Here is a 21,348-nt window from a genome sequence, read left to right on the forward strand (position 1 = left end):
ATGCCTAATCGTGCATTATCGGACATTTATCTTTAGTTGTTTGCTTCATTTTGGGCAAATGTTTGCTTTGCTATTAGTCCTGTTATTATTTAATATTTGTTTGTGAAATTTTTCAGATTTTTATTGTTTTTTTCAGATTTTATAGAGAAAAATAAAATATCATTAAGCAGCTAAAAAACAATACAGACAATTGTTTACAAACAATACATCATTCGTCTAATGTTTGATATGAGACATATGGGTACAACTGAACAAAACACTTTCAGAAATTGGGGTGTGGGCACTACTCGCACCAGCTATGCTACAGCAACTGTGTTTATGCCATTTGCATGCAGAATGTATGGGCGACTTCAAGGATGATGTGAACACTCGGCATGATGATGACATTAGCCAAGCAAACACAAATAGTTAACATACACGACTACCTTTAATCTGGCCAGGTTATGTGTCAGTCATTTAACCCCAAAAACATATTTGACAATTGGGCAAACATATTATGGAAAAAGAAAGGAAACTTCTCCAAACATGAGCATGTCTAACACCAGCCATTTCCAGAAACATGTTACTGATGACAGAAGCCGTGCACATTACTATTTGAACTATGACTATGATAACAGCCCCCCCATGTGCCAGTATTAATAACAGCCCCCCCATGTGCCAGTATTAATAACAGCCCCCCATGTGCCAGTATTAATAACAGCCCCCCATGTGCCAGTATTAATAACAGCCCCCCCATGTGCCAATATTAATAACAGCCCCCCCATGTGCCAGTATTAATAACAGCCCCCATGTGGCAGTATTAATAACAGCCCCCCATGTGCCAGTATTAATAACAGCCCCCCCATGTGCCAGTAAAAGTATTGTATATATAAAAGAAAAACAAAAAAACCCCACATACTTACCTCCATGTCAGCTATGCGATGCAGGCCTCTTCCGGCCTGTGTCCCGCGCTGTACGGTGTAGGCGGCGCGATGACGTCATTGCGCCGCCTGCGACGGCCTCTGAACAGGCCTATCAGAGGAAGGGAAAGGGACACGCCTCTCCCTCCCCTGCCTCAGCACAGCCATCTGTATCGCTGTCCTGAGGACGGCGATACAGATGACTATGGAGATGAACGCTTCCACAATGGAAGCTCTCATCTCCCTGTGCCCGCCGCCAGCTCGGGGGGGGGGGGGGGGCAATTGCCCCGTTGCCCCCCCCCCTGGATCCGCCACTGCCTCAACGTGACAATGAGCCTTTCCTCAGGAGAAATGCTGCGCCTCATATTGGTGTCCATGAAGGTAAGGACAGTGCGTAGAGACAACAGCAAGCGATTAAATGTAGACACTGACTTCCGACAGAACGCCCAAAACTTCTCAGGATGCTGCCGAAGATCTTGGTAGAGGGTATGAAAGTGTCCTTTCCGGTAGCGTAGCCTTTCCGGTTCCTTGTCCAACAAAAGTGAGCGCTGTCCCCATCGCCGAGAAAGTAGCCAGTGCAGTACGACCTCTTCCTCAGAGTCATCCGCCATGGTGAAACCAAGACGCAACAAGGAAAAAGCCAAGAACAGCAAAGCCAAGCAACCAAACGCACCTCTGTACCCTGTAAAGACTACACAATATGGCCACCAAACAAACCTCAGGTGACGAGCATATATACCTGTATCCTGGGTGTGGATATTCAAATCTCCCTTTTTTTTTACACTGTGTTTTTTTAACAATTATTTTTTTTTTTTACATTCTAGCTATTTCTTCTTGTAATACTGTCATATTACCCTAAGGCCTCATGCACATGACAGTTTTTTTTTGCGGTCCGCAAAATGGGGATCCGTGATCCATTTCCATTTTTTGTTTCCTTTGTGTCTCGTGTGTCTTTCGTTTTTTTTTTTACACTGGGTTCATCACAGTGTAAAAATAATATGAAAAGAAACCTAAATTACTATATTCCTAAAAAAAATTATGAAAAAAATCACATCACTAGCCCGACAATAAAAAGTTATAGCTGTTAGGGGTCATGCACACAAACGTATTTTCTTTCCGTGTCCATTCAGTTTTTTTAGCGGATCTGTTTTTTGCATGTGCATGAGCCCTTAAACTAAAATGTGACAAAAACAGCAAAATGTGTGTGGTGCTGAACACCGAAATTACTCTGGTCCTGAATTGGTTAATAAAGGCATTTTACTGTAAAAAAAAAAAAATAGCAGGGATAAAAATTTCTGATGAATCTTAAAGGGTACGTCCACGCGGAACATAATCGGGAAACAAAAAATCCACGGATCCATTTGTTGCATATTTCATCCTGTGCATTGTCCACAGTGGATGTCCACAGTATAAGATTAAGGCCTCATGCACACAACCGTTGTTGTGTTCCGTTCCGCAAAATGGGGTTCCGTTGTTCCATGATCCGTTTCCGTTTTTGTTTCCGTGTGTCTTCCTTTATTTTTGGAGGATCACTAGACATGAAGGAAAGTAAAAAAAAGTCTGTTAAGTTTGCCATGCAAATGATAGGAAAAAAACGGACACGGACGCGGATGACAATCTTGTGTGCCTCCGCGTTTTTTCACGGTCCCATTGACTTGAATGGGTCCGCGAACCGTTTTCCGTGAAAAAAAAAGGACAGGTTATATTTTTTTGACGAACTGGAACCACGGATCACGGACGCGGATGACAAACGGTGCATTAGCCGAGTTTTCCACGGACCCATTGAAAGTCAATGGGTCCGCAGAAAATTACGAAAAACGGAACAACGGACACGGAATAACACAACGGTCGTGTGCATGAGGCCTAAGGCCTCTTTCATACGAGCGTGACGGATTGGTTCCAGATGCGTTCAGTGAAACTTGCACCATTTTGCAAGCAAGTTCAGTCGGTTTTGTCTGCGATTGCGTTCAGTTTTTTCCGCACGTGTGCAATGTGTTTTTTACGTGCGTGATAAAAAACTGAAGGTTTACAAACAACATCTCCTAGCAACCATCAGTGAAAAACGCATTACACCTGCACTTGCTTTCGGATACAATGCGTTTTTCACTGAAGCCCCATTCACTTCTATGGGGCCAGGGCTGCGTGAAAAACGCTGAATATAGAACGTGCTGCGATTTTCACACAACGCAGAACTGATGCGTGAAAAGAAAGAACGCTCATGTACACAGACCCATTGAAAGTTAGTTAGTGCGGGTGCTTTGCATTCACGTCACGCATCGCACTCGCGCGGAAAACTCGCTCGTGTGAAAGGGGCCTTAGGGCTCATGCACACAAGTGTATTTTTTTTTTCTGTGACGGTTCCGTTTTTATTGTGGACCGTATGCGGAATCATTTATTTTAATGGCTCCGCAAAAAAAACTAAAAGAAGTTAGGCCTCATGCACACGGCCATTGTTTGGGTCCTCATCCGAGCCGCCGTTTTGGCGGCTCGGATACGGACCCATTCACTTCAATGGGGCTGCAAAAGATGTGGACAGCCCTCCATGTGCTGTCCGCATCCGTTGCTCCGTTCCGTGGCCCCGCTAAAAAAATATAACATGTCCTATTCTTGTCATTTATAGGCATCATAGGCATTTATATGGAAGGCTGTCCGTGCCGTTCCACGGAATGTGCACCGGCGCCATCCGTGTTTTGGGGATCCGCGATTTGCAGACCGCAAAACACACCATGGTCGTGTGCATGAGGCCTTACTCTGTGTACATTCTGTGTCCGTATTTCTGTTCTGCAAAAAAATAGAACATGTCCTGGTATTGCCCGCATTACAGACAAGGATAGGACTGTTCTATTAGGGGCCAGCAAAATACAGAATGCACACAGACGTCATCCGTATTTTTTGCGGATCCGTGTTTTGCGGACCACAAAATACATACGGTCATGTACATGATCCCTTAGGCCTCGTTCACATTTCAGTGTCATGTCTGTAAAAAAAAAGCGTACGTGTTTCATCCGTGAAGCTGTCTGTGAAGGATCCGTGGTTGGTCCGTGTGTCCGTTTTTACTGTGTGTTGGTCCGTGTGTCCGTGTCATCCGTAATTCACTGACGTTGCTCAGCTGAAAATTAATTTCCAAAGAATCTCCTGTTAGTCTTCTGTGAAAAACGGACACAACACGGATGTGTGTCAGTGATTTTCACAGACCCATAGACCTGACCCACGGTCAGTAAAAAACTACTGAAATGAGAACAGACACATTTAAACCAATGGGTACATGTGCTGTCTGCAGAAAATGCGGACAGCACACGTCAGTGAAAAACGGAAATGTGAACGAGGTCTTCAAAAAATATGGATGACGTCCGTGTGCATTCTGTATTTTGCGGAACGGAACAGCCGGCCCCTGATAGAACAGTCCTATCCTTGTCCGTAATGCGGACAATAATAGGACATGTTTTATATTTTTGCGTAACGGAAATACGGACACGGAATGCACACGGAATAACTTCTGTTTTTTTTTTTTGTGGACCCATTGAAATGAATGGTTCCACATACGGTCTGCAACCGAAAAAACAGAGCGGACACGGAAATAAAATACATTCGTGTGCATGAGCCCTTAGGATGCAGTGCGGATCCAGGATGAGATTGATGCAAATCCGCATGAAAACCTGCAACAAAACCGCAAGCAATACGTGCGGATTTTGATGTGGATTTAGGATAGGTCTACACGACAACATTTGTCGCGCGACAATTTTTATAATGATAGTCTATGGTGTCGCACGACAGTCGCAAAAAATCCATTCGAGATGGATTTTTCCGCGTTGCAGTCCGACACCCTAGACTACCATTATAAAAAATGTCGCGCGACACATGCTGCAGTGTAGTTGCGCCCTATCTGTCGCTCGACTTATTGTCGTGTGACACATGTCGTCGTGTAGACCCAGAACCACAGAGAAATCCACGCGGAAAATCTGTTTGTAGCCTCAGGGTCCATGCACTTGGCAGTGCAGTTTATGTGGATTTCCACCCCAAATATCCCCATGTATTGATTGCAGATTTTGTCTTACGATTTGCGGCAGATTTGCATTGCAACGGGTGAAATCCGCCCTGAAAATCCGCCCAAACAACTGTCATGCTGCAGATTTCAAAATCCTCACCGCATTTAAATTTTTTTAAAATTTTTCAAAAAATCTCATCCACTAAAGCTGGTACTTGCAGATTTTACTCCCAAAATTCCTAATTTACTAATTTCCGCATCCGGCGTGTGCACGTAGCTCGGCTCTGTCGCCTTCCACCTTCTAGGGCACTGAATGCCGCACAGAAGTCCATCCCAGCTCTTGGTCACTACTTAGGGGAGGTGAAAGGCCGTCTCCCAGCATTCAATGCAGTGCAATTATTCGGTCCAGGTAATAGGTGAGTACCTGGGTGGAAGGAAGAGCATGGCAATGGGGGAGATTTACAAGGACTGGTGTAACTGGGAGAAGGTACCGCTTCAGATTTTACAGCAACGTGTGTGCGCGCCAATAAGGCGCTTACCTATTGCTTCAACCTGGAGGAAACGGGTCTGTGCAAAAATGTGTCATTTTCATTCCGCACATTGTTGATTACTTCTTTAGGAGGTGGATGTGCTACGGCGGAAAAGGTGCAGGCCTTTGTTATAATAGAAATCAAGTGAACCCACAACTCGCAGTATTAATTACCTAGCACCTAGGAACTGGAGACCTTTTCAACTTATCGTTTTGTTTTTTTCCTCCCTGATGTCCAAGAGCCGTAACGTTTTTATTTTTTCTCTGTTCCTGTAGCCATATTAGGTTATTTTTGCTTGATGTTAGGCAGGGGCAAGTTGTATTTATAATGGCCCCAATATCTTGCTTTTAAAAAGGAAAATAATTTTTTTTTTTTTAAATAAAAGCCATTGATTTTATTTATTTTAGAAGCGGGGGGGGATATTATGTTCATCGTGCGCTAAAAATTTTCTTTTTCCGGCGCCATTCTAACTTTTTTTTATATTTCTATCTATTCTATAGAGCTGTGTGATTTGTTTATTGTGGGCTGAGTTTGCTGGTACCACTTTATTCAGTTATTTTCAGGGGCAAAGTGACCCTAAGGCCTCATGCACACGACCGTTGTTGTGTTCCGTTCCGCAAAATGGGGTTCTGTTGTTCCGTGATCCGTTTTTGTTTCCGTGTGTCTTCCTTTATTTTTGGAGGATCACCAGACATGAAGGAAAGTCAAAAAAAAGTCTAAGTCAAGTTTGCCATGCAAATGATTAAAAAAAACGGACGCGGACGACAATCTTGTGTGCCTCCGCATTTTTTCATGGTCCCATTGACTTGAATGGGTCTGCAAACCGTTTTCCGTGAAAAAAAAATAGGACAGGTTATATTTTTTTGACGTACCGGAACCACGGATCCTGGACGCGGATGACAAACGGTGCATCAGCCGAGTTTTCAACGGACCCATTGAAAGTCAATGGGTCCGCAGAAAATCACGAAAAACTGAATAAAGGACACGGAATAAAACAACGGTCGTGTGCATGAGGCCTAAATGGTGTTTTTTTTGTTTTTTTTTTTCATTACGAGGTTTAGGGCTCATTCACAAGACCGTATGAATGGGTCCGCATCCGTTCTGCATTTTTGCAGAACGGGTGCGGACCCATTCATTTCAATGGGGCCTCAAAAAGACGCTGTATGCTGTCGTCTGCATCCGTTGTTCTGTTCCGCAGCCCTGCCAAAAATATAGGGCATGTCCTATTCTTGTCCGCAATCGTGGAGAAAAATAGGCATTTCTGTAATGGGCCACCCGTTTTGCAAATCGCGGAACGCACACGGGTCTAATCCGTGTTTTGCGGATGTGCAATTTGCGGACCGCAAATCACGGCGCGGTCATGTGAATGCACCCTAACTGTGCAGGAGAAATGCCTTTGTTTTAATAGTTACAACATTTTCAGACTCGATGATACAAATGATGTTTTTATATGGTGATATGGGAATTTTTTATTTATTTTTTATATTCAATTTTTTTACCTGTTTAGTTTCATTTTTAATGTGCATTTAAGAATGGAAAAAAATTATTTGGAGGGTGAAATTAGGAAAGAAACACAATTCCGCCATTGTTTTGTTATGGCATTCACTGTGAGCTAAAAATTACATGGTGACAGGTCAGTACAATTATGGCGATACCACATTTACTTATGTACTAATATTAGTTTTTAATGTTTTACGGCTTTTAACAAAATAAAAACCTTTTTGAAAAAAATTTTTATATGTCAAATTGATAGAGGGGGTAATATTTTTATATTTTTACATTTGTATTTTTATTTATTTTTTAACTTTTATTACTGTTCTGTTATGCCATAGACTGCAACAGTATACTATTGAAGTCTATGGGTATTCTCTGTACTTCCTATTAAGCCCTGTCGCAGGTAGGATTTAAGAGGGTTCTCCGGGAGTACAATAGTGATGACCTATTCTCAGGATAGGTCATCAAAATCTGATTGATTGGGGTCTGACCCTTGACACAGCCACAGATCACTTTGGTGCGCACTGTTGTCTTCTCACAACCGAGCACAGCGCCGTACATTGTATAGTGGCTGTGCTTGGTATTGCAGCTCAGCCCCATTCACTTGAATGGGACTGAGCTGCGCATAGGTCGTGTGACCGATGAATGAGACATCACAGGCCTAGGAAGAGGCTGCAATCCTCAAGGGAGCATCTCAGCCTGCTAGGAGTAAGGCCTCCACCAACCTGATATTGTACTTTAAGGCTTCATTCACACGTCCGTGGTGTGTTGCGGACCGGCAAATTGCGGGTCCGCAACACACCAGCCCGTCACCCCCATAGAAATGCCAACTCTTGTCCGCAAGCTGCGGACAAGAATAGGACATGCTCTATCTTTTTGCGGAGCTGCGGACCCAAAATCGGGGCCGCGCTCCGCAATTGCGGCTGCAGACAGCACACGGCGTGCTGTCCGCACCCATTCCGTCCCCATAGAGAATGAATGGGTCCGCACCCTTTCCGCAAAATTGCGGAAAGGATGCAGACCCATTTTGCGGACGTGTGAATGGAGCCTAATAGGCAGTTAACAATGGCATGTCTAGGCGTCGTCCAGGTTGCCATAGCAACTGAACACCCCGCGATTTCACTGCAGAAAACCGATTTGAGATTATAGGGAGCCTACTGCCTCTAAATTCTCAAATGTCATGGCCGTTATTAACCAGAGCATCTGATGGATTAAATTGGCATGATCGGAATTATCGGCTGTATTCCTCTCTCTCACGACCGTATGTCTTTTTCAGTGTTTTGCGGGCCGTTTTTCCCGGATTCTTTTTTATTTTCAGTAGTGTTTCCGGTTCCGTTCCATATGACATATACAGTAATTACATAGAAAAAATTGGGCTGGAAATAAAATTTTCAATAGATGGTTTTGCAAAAATGGAACTGATACGGAAGACATACGGAGTACATTCCGTATGTGTTCCGTTTTTTTGCGGACCCATTGAATGGAGCCACGTAACGTGATTTGCGGGCAATAATAGGACATGTTCTATCTTTCAACGGAATGGGAAAACTAAAATACGGAATGCATACGGAGTAAATTCCGTATAACAAAACCATTCATTTCAATGGTTCCGCAAAAAAAATAATGGAACGCAAAAAATGGCCCGTATACGGAACTCAAAAAAGGTTCGTGTGAATGAGCCCTTAGGCTCCATTCAGACGTCCGTAGTGCATTGCGGATCCGCAACACACCCGGCCGGCACCCCCATAGAAATGCCTATTCTTGTCCGCAATTGCGGACAAGAATAGAACATGCTCTAGTTTCCGGAGCTGCGGACCGGAAGATCGGGGCCCCATAGAGAATGAATGAGTCCGCACCCGTTCTGCAATTATGAGGACCCATTCTACGGACGTCTGAATGGAGCCTTACCCTGCGTTGTTTCGCGCAAAAGGGTCACAATGTACAGCAGACGTGTCTGTTCACAAGTTTAGTCAAATTGTCTTATAAGGCAGCGATATGACAATGACGTGTGAATAGACCCCTAGGAAGCTTTCTCACGTAGAAAGCAGAGTCTGGAAAATGCATGCGTATTCTACATGGTGGAAGAGCTTACAGTTCAGTGGTGATCTCAGCTTGATTCAGTAGAACCACAGAGTCCCGATCTTGCCTTAGGCCTCTTGCACACGAACGTGTGCGCCCCATGGTCGTGCTGCGGGCCGCAATGCACAAACACCGTCCGTGGGGCAGCCGCAGTGGATCGTGGATCCATTCACTTTAATGGGTCCGCAATTCGGCCGTTCTGCAAAAAGATAGGACATGTTCTATCTTTTTGTGGAACGGAAGTACGGGACGAAACCCCCACGGAAGCACTCCGTAGTGCTCCTGTAGGGTTCTGTTCCGTGCTTCCGTTCTGCATCTCCAGATTTGTGGACCCATTCAAGTGAATGGGTCCGCATCCATGATGCGGAATGCCCACGGAACGGTACCCGTGTATTGCGGATCCGCAAATGCGGTCCGCAATACGGCAACGGGGCACACACGTTCGTGTGAAAGAGGCCTTAGGGTCTCGTGCACATAGACATACTGTTGACTGGCTTTTTCTAAGCTCATTGTAGTATAGACCTGTAATATGCCTCCTATAAAAGTCTATGGTTCCATACTATGCCTCCTAAGTTAAGTCTCCGATTTTGCAAACGTTTGCTATCAGAAAGGTGATGGCCCACACGTCTTCACTTCCTCTTCTCATTTTTTATTTTTTTCCCCCCTTTTTATCCTATGAGCAAATCTGTTTCCAATGTGCTCCATTGGGTTCTATTGGCACCAATTATAATGTTTGATCTGTTGTCCATTACATTGTAGGATAAGAGACCACAGGAGGCCCCTCCATTAGAAATCATGAGAGCTACGGGGCCTTCAGTTATCATAATCCAACATTTGAAGTCCCTGGGAATTAAACTCCGTATGCCAAAGAAGGCCAGTCCCGATGTCCAGGTAAAGTGGCGAATGGAGGAAGGTAAAGTTCAAGTGATGTAATCCTAAATTAATCAACTTTTGTGTCTTCTAGAGGAAGACCTCCAATGGGGAAATATTTGGGGTCCCGCTGCAGTCCCTTTCCCTCAGCAAAGAGGGTGAGATCCCACAGTAAGTAAAATATATCATTATCTATATAATCTAGATCAGTGATGGCTAACCCCCCGCACTCCAGCTGTGGTGAAACTACCACTCCCAGCATGCTCCATTCATTTCTGTGAAGTTCTGAGAACAGCCAAGCAAGTGTACATCTTGGGAGTTGTAGTTTTACCACAGCTGGAGTGTCGGAGGTTAGCCGTCACAGATTTAGATGATGATAGTTTGACAACTCCTTTTAATATAAAGGAACACTATGACCAAAACCGGTACTGTTCTGTCGAGTGCAGGAACCGAGGGGGTGGAGTGTGGCGCAGGGTTTCATCTTGACGTATCCATCATTTACTAAATATGACTTTCTCAATGTCTAGACCTTTTTCATGGTCCATGTTGAGTCTGAAATAAGTTTTTCCACTAGAAAGATAAAAATGCAGTCTCTTAAAGGTTCAGTTCTTCTAATCCAGGTTTGTGGTCGACATGTGCCAGTTCCTGAGTTACCATTTGGACACAGAAGGACTCTTCAGAAAGTCTGGATCAGTGAACAGAATTAAAACCCTAAAGGTATCAACCCATTTACTTTTTTTTATAAATATATATTTAGGTACGTAGTCAATAGGGATTACTGTAATATTCAGTTACTCTGCAATTTGTCTTCCGAATATCCCAGCGAAGTTGGTGGCTGGAAGACAAAGGCCAAGCTCATATTTTAGGGTGAGAAAGGCTCCAATAGACTTCAGAATTTCTCACTATGGGGTGGGTTTCAAAATATGGAAGACTGAAGCAAGGAGAAGGCCAAAACCTACCCAACACAATGGGGAAAATAAAGCCACCGTCAATAGCTAAAAGAATGTGTAATGTCCTCAGAGGTGGCACGATTATTGTAGTCTGGATCATGGACATGCCTAGGATAGGAGAAGCTAAACGACATAATGGAAAGGTAGGACTTTCCCATAAGGCAGTGCATTGGCAGAGTTTTTGTACTATGAATGAAAGCTCTACTTAGTCTAGTAGAAGTTTTAATGTGCAATGGCCATATGATTATTCTAAAAAAAAATTTTCTTCAAGACGGTGAAGGGGTGTTGTGCATGTTCTGCATTGCCAAAGCCCATACTACGTTTTACTATTGCTCTCCAACTCTAGATAAAGGATCTGCCAAAGCTAGGATAAACTAAAACTGGCTGAGGAGTTTTTTTAGATGGCAATGTGGTGGTATATAATTCTATTCTGGATGGCGGACCTGCCAAAGCTGTGAGAAGTTTGAACGTGGTGTCTTCTGTAAAGCTTTTGGTTACTTATTTCTCAATATCCAGACCAGTACAACCCAGTTCATTGGTGGACATGCTCTTTAAAGGTGCTATCCAGTTAATTTAACCCATTTCCATATTGCCTGTTAGAGAACTCTGATTTAATAGAGGGGTGCTCTTTTCAGGAACCCTCCATTATTCAGAATAGACAGTAGTTACAAAAAGCCTCTCTCTCGCTCTGGAGGACCTGTCTTGTCCTGCATTTTACTGATTTTAAAGGACACTGTGTAATGCTTCATTTCACCTGTGGTGGCACTGCAGGGAAATTGAACACTCGCTCACTACCAGTTTCCAGATGATCGCTGGAGGTCTCTACAGAAGAACACTTTGTGATCAGCTTATTCTCAAGCAAGATTCTCAAGCAGGGTGTGCTGGGTCTTTAGACCAGATTTTTCAATGTACTTAGTAGAGAATAATCCAGCAGTAACTGTTACTGTGTTTAGTGAGTCAAGTGTGGGATTGTGTAAGGTCTACAGAGTGGTGCAAGATTTTTCTGCAAGAGAGGAAGGACTGGCATCTTATGACCACAAAGGGTGAGGGTGACATTTGTGCAACCGTAACTCTACGGATGCATGTAACATTCAGGGGAGGGACCACGTTATACTTTAAAGTCTCCACTGGCAATGCGATGGCTATGGGAAGGGACACATTTTGAAGGAAGGCTTCCAGTAATAAGCAGCATCTATGTGCAGACAGTCAGTATAGCCCTGACTCGCAGAGCATGGCCACATGGTCACATCCATGATGTACACGTCTTGTCTTCAGCAACTATTGGGAATTTCCTTGTTTTGTCTTGTGCTTTTCTTTATGTAGCAATGACGTGATCGAGACGAGGGAAATTCCCTTTGTGTCTCGTTGCAACTTCTGGCTTGCAGTAGCCAACGTCAAAATGCATTAAGTTATAGGATAACTTCCCTTCAAACGACAAAACAAAGAGCATAAAACATCAGTAACAGTCCGGCACCTGATAATCCTCTGCTGCTGATCTGGCAATTACCCAGACATGGAAGGATATGTTGGCGCAATGGAACCATTGAGTAGAGGTGTCTCATGGTTAACCTATGCAGTTGGCCAGGGACCCAGATAGTAATTTGGGAGTCACTGTCACTTTAAGAGCACCTTCCTACCATCTGTCAGGTTCCAAATATACAGTGGCGTACCTGCAATAGAGGTAGACCATGAGACTTCTATGGGGCCTGGAGAGAATGGGCCCTCGCAGGAACTTGTTTTTCTGTTCCCGTGTAAAAAAAAAACAACACTATTTTCATGTAGCCTCCACTAGGGGGAGCTCAATGCAAATATATTATTACAGCTCCCAGATGTAGATGTATAACTTGCTTTGCATTGAGCTCCCCCTAGTGGTGGCTGTAGGCAGCTAGCTTTGTAATAGAAAGGAAGCAGGAGATTTAGCAATATATTCATGACAGTTTTTTTTTGTGTAAATACATTGAGAAAATATGGTGTTCAGAATGAGTGCCATTTTTTGGGGAAGTACCTGTTCCACTTAATGTTTACAACATTATGTATGTGTGTGTGTGTGTATGTGTGTATGTGTGTGTGTGTGTATATATATATATATATATATATATATATATATATATATATATAATTTCAGTACAGACCAAAAGTTTGGACACACCTTCTCATTCAAAGAGTTTTCTTTATTTTCATGACTATGAAAATTGTAGATTCACACTGAAGGCATCAAAACTATGAATTAACACATGTGGAATTATATACATAACAAACAAGTGTGAAACAACTGAAAATGTCATATTCTAGGTTCTTCAAAGTAGCCACCTTTTGCTTTGATTTCTGCTTTGCACACTCTTGGCATTCTCTTGATGAGCTTCAAGAGGTAGTCCCCTGAAATGGTTTTCACTTCACAGGTGTGCCCTGTCAGGTTTAATAAGTGGGATTTCTTGCCTTATAAATGGGGTTGGGACCATCAGTTGCGTTGAGGAGAAGTCAGGTGGATACACAGCTGATAGTCCTACTGAATAGACTGTTAGAATTTGTATTATGGCAAGAAAAAAGCAGCTAATTAAAGAAAAACGAGTGGCCATCATTACTTTAAGAAATGAAAAGCAGTCAGCTGAAAAATTGGGAAAACTTTGAAAGTAAGGGCTATTTGACCATGTAGGAGAGTGATGGGGTGCTGCGCCAGATGACCTGGCCTCCACAGTCACCGGACCTGAACCCAATCGAGATGGTTTGGGGTGAGCAGGACCGCAGAGTGAAGGCAAAAGGGGCCAACAAGTGCTAGGCATCTCTGGGAACTCCTTCAAGACTGTTGGAAGACCATTTCAGGTGACTACCTCCTTGAAGCTCATCAAGAGAATGCCAAGAGTGTGCAAAGCAGTAATCAAAGCAAAAGGTGGCTACTTTGAAGAACCTAGAATATGACATATTTTCAGTTGTTTCACACGTTTGTTATGTATATAATTCCACATGTGTTAATTCATAGTTTTGATGCCTTCATAGTCATGAAAATAAAGAAAAGTCTTTGAATGAGAAGGTGTGTCCAAACTTTTGGTCTGTACTGTGTGTATGTATGTGTATATATGTATGTGTGTGTGTGTATATAGATAGATAGATAGAGATATATATATATATATATATATATATAGAGATATACTGTGTGTGTATATATATATATATATATATATATATATATATATATACACACACACATACATACATACACACATGGGCGTATACAGATCTTATAGGGCCCCATAGTAAAACTTAGTATGTGCTCGGGCAATGCAGAACATGCACAACACCCCACATTTCTGTCGAATTTACACATAGAGATATACTGTATGTGTGTGTATATATATATATATATATATATATATATATATATATATATTACACTTTATGCTAAGATGTTCAAAAGCCAGGGGCCTGTCTGTCTACTCTCTGCATAGGGGCTGTCTGTGTCCATCCCTGATTGAAAGGCACATTATGAAATAAAGGGGTTATTAGGCTACTTTCACACTTGCGTTGTTCTTTTCCGGCATAGAGTTCCGTCCTAGGGGCTCTATACCGGAAAAGAACTGATCAGGTATGTCCCCATGCATTCTGAATGGAGAGTTAGGGCTCTTTCACACTTGCGTTATTGTCTTCCGGCATAGAGTTCCGTCGTCGGGACTCTATGCCGGAAGAATACTGATCAGGATTATCCTAATGCATTCTGAATGGAGAGTAATCCGTTCAGGATGCATCAGGATGTCTTCAGTTCCGGTACGGAACGTTTTTTGGCCGGAGAAAATACCGCAGCATGCTGCGCTTTTTGCTCCGGCCAAAAATCCTGAAGACTTGCCGCAAGGCCGGATCCGGGATCAATGCCCATTGAAAGGCATTGATCCGGATCCGGCCTTAAGCTAAACGTCGTTTCGGCGCATTGCCGGACCCGACGTTTAGCTTTTTCTGAATAGTTACCATGGCTGCCGGGACGCTAAAGTCCTGACAGCCATGGTAAGTGTAGCGGGGAGCAGGGGAGCAGCATACTTACCGTCCGTGCGGCTCCCCGGGCGCTCCAGAGTGACGTCAGGGCGCCCCAAGCGCATGGATCACGTGATCACATGGATCACGTCATCCATGCGCATGGGGCGCTCTGACGTCATTCTGGAGCGCCCGGGGAGCCGCACGGACTGTAAGTATACCGCTCCCCCGCTCCCCGCTCCTACTATGGCAACCAGGACTTTAATAGCGTCCTGGGTGCCATAGTAACACTGAAAGCATTTGGAAGACGGTTCCGTCTTCAAATGCTTTCAGTACACTTGCGTTGTTACGGATCCGGCAGGCACCTCCGGCAACGGAAGTGCATGCCGGATCCCAACAACGCAAGTGTGAAAGAGGCCTAATCCGTTCAGTTTGCATCAGGATGTCTTCAGTTCAGTCGTTTTGACTGATCAGGCAAAAGAGAAAACCGTAGCATGCTACGGTTTTATCTCCGGCTAAAAAAACTGAAGACTTGCCTGAATGCCGGATCAGGCATTTTTTCCCATAGGAATGTATTAGTGCCGGATCCGTCCTTCCGGTATGCGCATGCGCAGACTGAAAAAAAGGTGAAAAAATAAATGCCGGATCCGTTTTTGCCGGATGACACCGGAAAGACGGATCCGGCATTTCAATGCATTTTTTCAACTGATGAGGCATTTTTAAGACTGATCAGGATCCTGATCAGTCTTACTAATGCCATCAGTTAGCATACATTTTGCCTGATCTGGCAGGCAGTTCCGGCGACGGAACTGCTTGCCGGATCTCTCTGCCGCAAGTGTGAAAGTAGCCTTATCCGAATTCTACAAGAACACCTCCAATGCCCGGGTCTTTAAAGCAAATCGGCTATTGCTCTGACGACATGAGTAGCATATCCTTGGTACATCGGCGTTGGCTACTACATTACTGTCCCCTATGGATAAGAACATGGGCCTCAAAAGATAAGAGACTGCTCATTTTCTTCACTGGTGGCAGGGCATGGCAGTTGCCGAGGGCCATCCAAGGAGCAGCTTCCAATGACTAAACCCCCCCCCTTAAAATTTTATATCAGCAGTGACTTTACCATTAACCGTTCCAGTAATAAATGATTGTATGGAGGTATTATCTGGACACTGGATGGTAGAACTGTCTAGGAAATGTATGGTGGTGGTACGTGGGCATTATACCTCAGCAGTATGGAGGTATATAGGCATTGCATAGCAACATTATTTGGGCACTGCGTGAATGTGTAATTTGTCATTATGTGCTGAAATTTGAGGAAAAAATTTGTATATATATATCTGCACTGTATATTTTCAGAATGGCTTTCTTAAAGAGCAACTGTCTGCAGGATCGCCTCCTATTAACACTATCTTGCTACTTGGCAGTGCTGGTCCTGCAGATTAAAACAATACCTGTCTTGTGAAAATCGGTTGAGGCGTTCCTGAGGGGAAAAAATGACTTATTCTTAAAGAAAATGAGGGCTTTAGAACACTGAGGGGCGGGGCCTAGCTCCTCGGTGACCCTGTTTTCCAGTGCTGGCCACGCCCCTTGGTGCACTGCAGCCCTCATTTTCATAAAGAATAAGTCGTCTTCTTTATTTTTCTTTTTTTTTTTTTCTCAGGAATGCCACAACAGATTTTCACAAGACGGGTATCATTTTAATCTGCAGGATCAACCCTACCAGGCAGTATACCTGGTTTGACAGGGTTGATTCTTCTTTCAAGTGCCTTTTAAAGAGATCTCTACTTTTACTAGATGCTCTGGGCCCCATGTTCTATAAAATTAGATGCTCTGGGCCCCATGTTCTATAAAATCAGCCACGACTGGTGTGTTTCTATTATGGTGATATTCCTCCTGATGACTCGGTACGGCGGTTTTCCGGTAGGCCTCCATCTTTTCTATCTTTGTGTTACAGGCTCAGCTGGAGTCTGGGGAGAGCGGCTTGACCTCTGCTCAGCCCAGTGATGTGGCCGCATTGTTAAAACAGTTCTTCCGTGAACTTCCCCATCCCCTCTTGACACCAGAACTCCAAGATCCTCTGTGTCAGATACAACAGCTTCTCACTGAGGAGGAGAAGGTTTCTGCCACTGCCTTGGTGACCTGCTTGCTTCCTACTATTCATGGGGAGACTCTCAAATACTTCTGCATCTTCCTTCAGAGCGTCGCTTGCAGGTAAGGAATGTAATAGCCATGGCCGCCACAAGGGGGAACCTCATAACCATGCATTTCTAAGGAAGATTTTCAATATAAAGAAACACCCTAAGCAAAACGTATGCATTTCTGGGGCCCCAAGCAAACTTGAGTCTAGGGGCCACTGTCTCACCACTAAGCGCCACCTCCTGTCAACCCGCTAAGCTTTAATCTCAGCAGTACAGCGGCTGTACTACAGCCTGACCCCTTCTGATACTGCTGTACCCCTGGAAAGGGCCCCTGTGCAGATGGTATGTCTGGGCCCCCTGATCTCTGGGGTCCCAAGGTTTGTGTAGTAATAAAGTACTTTTTTTCTATGGACCAGATGTATGCTAAAAGTATCTATGGCATACAGATGCATACATCTGACAAAAATGGTGGGGGACTTTCCCTGGTGAAACATAAATGCAGTGTGAACAGGGCTATATTATCTTCTGGTTGTCAGGGAGCCCGGTTTGCCCCTGCTCTGCTTGCTGCTAGCTTTGAAAATGGCACTGAAACCTATTGGGTTAGATTTATGAAACCGTCTAAAAGGAAAACTGTTGTCGTTGCCCCATAGCAGCCAATCACAGAGCAGCTGTCATTCCTTCTAGTGCTCGTGTAACATGAAAGCTGCTCTGTGATTGGCTGCCATTGACAAGAAGATTTTCCTTATCCTTGTTTCCCATAGCAACCAATCCTAGCACTAGGTTAATGATTTCAAGATCAGAATACGAAATGAAAGCTGCGCTGTGATTGGTTGCTACGGGCAACAGATTCGTCAACCTTGTTGACAATATATATATATATATTTTTTTTGTAAGGCATGTTTATAAATTGTCAACCCCCCCCCCCCAATATTATGTCTGCCTAAATATAGTGCAGCTCTAATCGGGGCAGCTGCGTGGTTCACCCCATTCAGGTGGAAGGAAAATGCCGGCAACACAACATCGAGGCCTGTAACGGCCGAGAAATGGCTGATAACAGTGAAATGCATTACACTTCTTTTCACAGAAGCAGTTACAGCAGTGACATATGCAGTGAGCCCAAGAGGAATCGGAGCGGAGGATGAGAGTGGTAGTGACTCTGGCAGTAACAGTCAATTACAGTTGCTGTCCACTCACTGTTGCTCCATAGGGTCCTGCAGTGAAAGGAGGGCACACCCTTTGTTCCCTCAGGGCACACCCTGATGTTGGGGCTCCTCCCTGATGGTTATTAGAGTTACCGTGACGTTGAGTGTCTGTATGGGTGCAAGGTAGGGCGTGTAGAGTGCAATCTCTTTACTGTAGTGCAATATGGGGGTTGTAATACATCCAACTATAGCAGAACACAGTTACAACTGTACACAGTGAAATTCTCACCCAGATAGCAATGTACAGATTTAGGCAAGGATGAGAGTTATGGCCCTCTTTGTTTCTGCAGCGTACTCGAGTTAGGTTTAGAAATGTTCCTGGGTGTTGTAGTGCAATAGACACTAACCTGAGACGGCTGACTCTCTGCAAGGGCAGGTGATGATGAGAAATGTTCGTGACGCCAGTGCCAATTAAACGGTGGCACGCCGTTTGCTGATAGCAGGAATAATTGAGGAACCACGTGATGTTAAAGCAGAACTCAAACTTTAGTAGTCATCATATAGGGACATTAACAGAAACGCAGTTCCTTTGCAGACAGTTGATTTTCAATACAGTTGATGCAGGCAATATATGTATAGCAAGGTGACTTCAGAGTGTTAAACACAGGACTTGCAGTACAGGCAGCTTGCACTCTATTCCTGACTGATCCTGGAACATGGAGAAGATTTTCTAAGGCCCAATACCCTAGCTCTGGCGTATATCCTTGGTTTTATCTTTATCAAGTACCTCCTCTGTTGTCTTGAGTACCTCTTGCTTTTCTTGACTTTGCCTCTGTCTCTCTCTCAGCTTCCTCAGGCTCTTTAACTGAGGTGCTCCTGCTTCTGCATAGGTGAACTCAGGAGGGGAACCTTCTCTTTGTATCTGGAACCCGGTTACAGGGACTGAAATACCCTCTCCTGGTCTGCAGGCTTCCGGCCTGGACTTGACTCTGACATAGTCTAAACTCCAACTGCTGTAGACTGACTTTAGACTCCCTCTCCTTTCCCTGACTGGGCCTTATATAACCTAGGGCTCTCTAGCTCCCTCTAGTGACTAAGAGCTGGAATGACACCCCTAGCAGGCCTGTACATGCAAGTTTCACAGTAACAGGGAAATACATAGCATTACAGTTTATAAAGATGACTTATACCAACTTCCCCATAAATAAGGGGGGACGACAGCACACAAGTGACCCTTCTGTAGTGACGGGCATTACAGTCCCCGTACACTACATACCCCACTGCTTTAAGCTGAGTACGACCTCGTACTCCATCAGGGCTCGCCCAACTGGAATCTCTACCTGAAACAGAAAAAGAGACATGCAGGCATACTTATATATAATTCATCTGCATTTACATTCATATCAGGTCCAATTGGCAAAAGTGAAGTGTGGTGACAAGGGGCGTCGTTCTCTTCTTCTCAGGATAGTGAATGGAACTGGGGCGCTGACCTGGCACAGCGTAACATTATAACCAGGATAGTCCATGACAATGAATAAGTCCATAATAGAACAGCAAAATAGATAAAACAGTATAAAAGTTCTTGGAGGCTCAAAGAACAAACATGAGTCCGTACCCAGGTTATTTTCCTATTAAATCACAGAGGCTCTCGTGCGGTGGAGTCCATCTCTGGGCACATTTCCTTTAAAAAGAGTAAGAATCTCAGAGGCTCAGGTTCTTTTGAGTCTGTCTCCGGGCACGGTTCCTTAGTATCAAGTTGCACAATATAAAACAAGTGCTGTAATACCCCTGATCAACCTGAAAAGGGGGGTAAGGGTAAAAGGTGCAACAAAGGAACAGGCACAACTTGGCGTGGGATAGCAATAGCAGGCAGGAGATCCTGGAAACAAACTTGGCTTTGTTGACCTTGTAATTTCAGTGGTTAACACCTACCACTGAGCCGTGGATAAACTGGCAGCAGCAACAAAGAACCAGAAAACATAGGACTCCTGTCCTGGAAGGGTTAAGCTTTCAACATCATCATTTCTAACAAAATAAATCAAAGGCCTAGCAGGCTGATTCACAGTGGCATGTCATAATTACCCGGCTCTGCTGGCAAGTACGGCCTGTAGTAGTCCTCTACAGGAGGATGTGCCCACATAACGGTGTCAGGGGGCAGCTGCAAGGTAAAGGGGCCCCTAATAGGTATTGGCCCCATGGGCCTAGGGGTAAACCCTCTTGTGGACCGTACCGGTCCCGGCACAATGATTGTGGGTTGTGCTGCATTGGGTACCGCCGCCGCAAGCGGTCCGGTGGGCTCAGTACAGCAGTTCACAGCAATAGCGGGTCCTCTTTGGGGCCGCAACGGAGCGGTGGTGACAGAAGGTGGTCTACGGGTGGTGACAGGCACCCTTACCTCGTCCTTCTTTGGTGGCGTCCGGATCCTGGCGGTCGCGATCTTGCGCAGCTCCCGCAACTTCTCTTCCAGCCGGACAATCTGGTGACCGATGCTCTCCGTGTCGGAGTCGCTGTCATCTACTGGCGCCGCCGGCGCAGGTACAGTCAACGATGGCTCGGACTGGGCCCCTGCAGGTTCTGGTGGCGCATCGGGTCTCCGACCCTTCCGGATGTTCTCCAAGGTAACCCGAAGTCCTTTTAAGTTCTCCAGGTCCTGTATGGTCTTCTCCCGACGAGGCAGCTCGGGGGAAGGATAAGGGCTCACCCATTTTTCCAACACGGTTGGCTGCCAGAAGACATTAGGCCCAATGAAGGAGCTCCGCTCCTGGAAGGCGTGATGGGCCGGCTCTGGAGAGCGTTCAGGTTCCCGCTCGCAGCCAGAGTAGTCTTCTTCTGCCTCCCAGTCCTCAGGTTCTCGCTTGGGACGGGTCACGGCAGTTGCATAAGGGCCTCTGAGGCTCTCGGCAGGGGTGAACTCCACTTCCTCTCCCTCGCGGAGGCTGTGCTGATAGGAAGGGAGGTAGTCTCTCTTGACAGATCTTCTGTTAACATACAAGTCTCTGCCAGTTAGATAATCTTGGATGAACCCGTAGCCACGGGTTTTGTCAAAGGACACCACCAACCCCTTTCTCCTTTCCAGGCGGGGTTGGGTGTCGGTGTGTCGTTCATGGATAGTCTTGGTCAATTCCTCATAATAGATTTTAGTCTTTGTATTCCGCTTTATAGCGGCCTCCCGGATCTCTGCCATTAGTGAAGACCACTTGAAAGAGGGCTGAAAGAAGTCTCTCCAGGAGCCATAGCAGGACTCTGGTTCTTTCTCCCGTGGCGGGCAGGTGGGTTTCTCCGGTCCCGGAGAGTAGGCCGG

At 44.9% G+C, this 21,348-nt stretch overlaps 1 protein-coding gene across 1 annotated transcript in view; it reads left to right on the top strand.

Moving 5' to 3' along the window:
* LOC120978134 (rho GTPase-activating protein 11A-like) overlaps positions 1-21,348 on the top strand; it is a 43,963-nt gene that overhangs the window by 8,206 nt on the left and 14,409 nt on the right. Inside the window, exons 2-5 of the mRNA XM_040406362.1 lie at positions 9,747-9,878; positions 9,952-10,028; positions 10,478-10,574; positions 16,722-16,978. Of these exons, the coding sequence (XP_040262296.1) occupies positions 9,783-9,878; positions 9,952-10,028; positions 10,478-10,574; positions 16,722-16,978 (527 nt within the window). The 5' untranslated portion in view covers positions 9,747-9,782. The remainder of the gene's footprint in view (positions 1-9,746; positions 9,879-9,951; positions 10,029-10,477; positions 10,575-16,721; positions 16,979-21,348) is intronic.

Source organism: Bufo bufo, chromosome 8 (genome assembly GCF_905171765.1).
Source record: "Bufo bufo chromosome 8, aBufBuf1.1, whole genome shotgun sequence".
NCBI classification, from domain to species: Eukaryota; Metazoa; Chordata; class Amphibia; order Anura; family Bufonidae; genus Bufo; species Bufo bufo.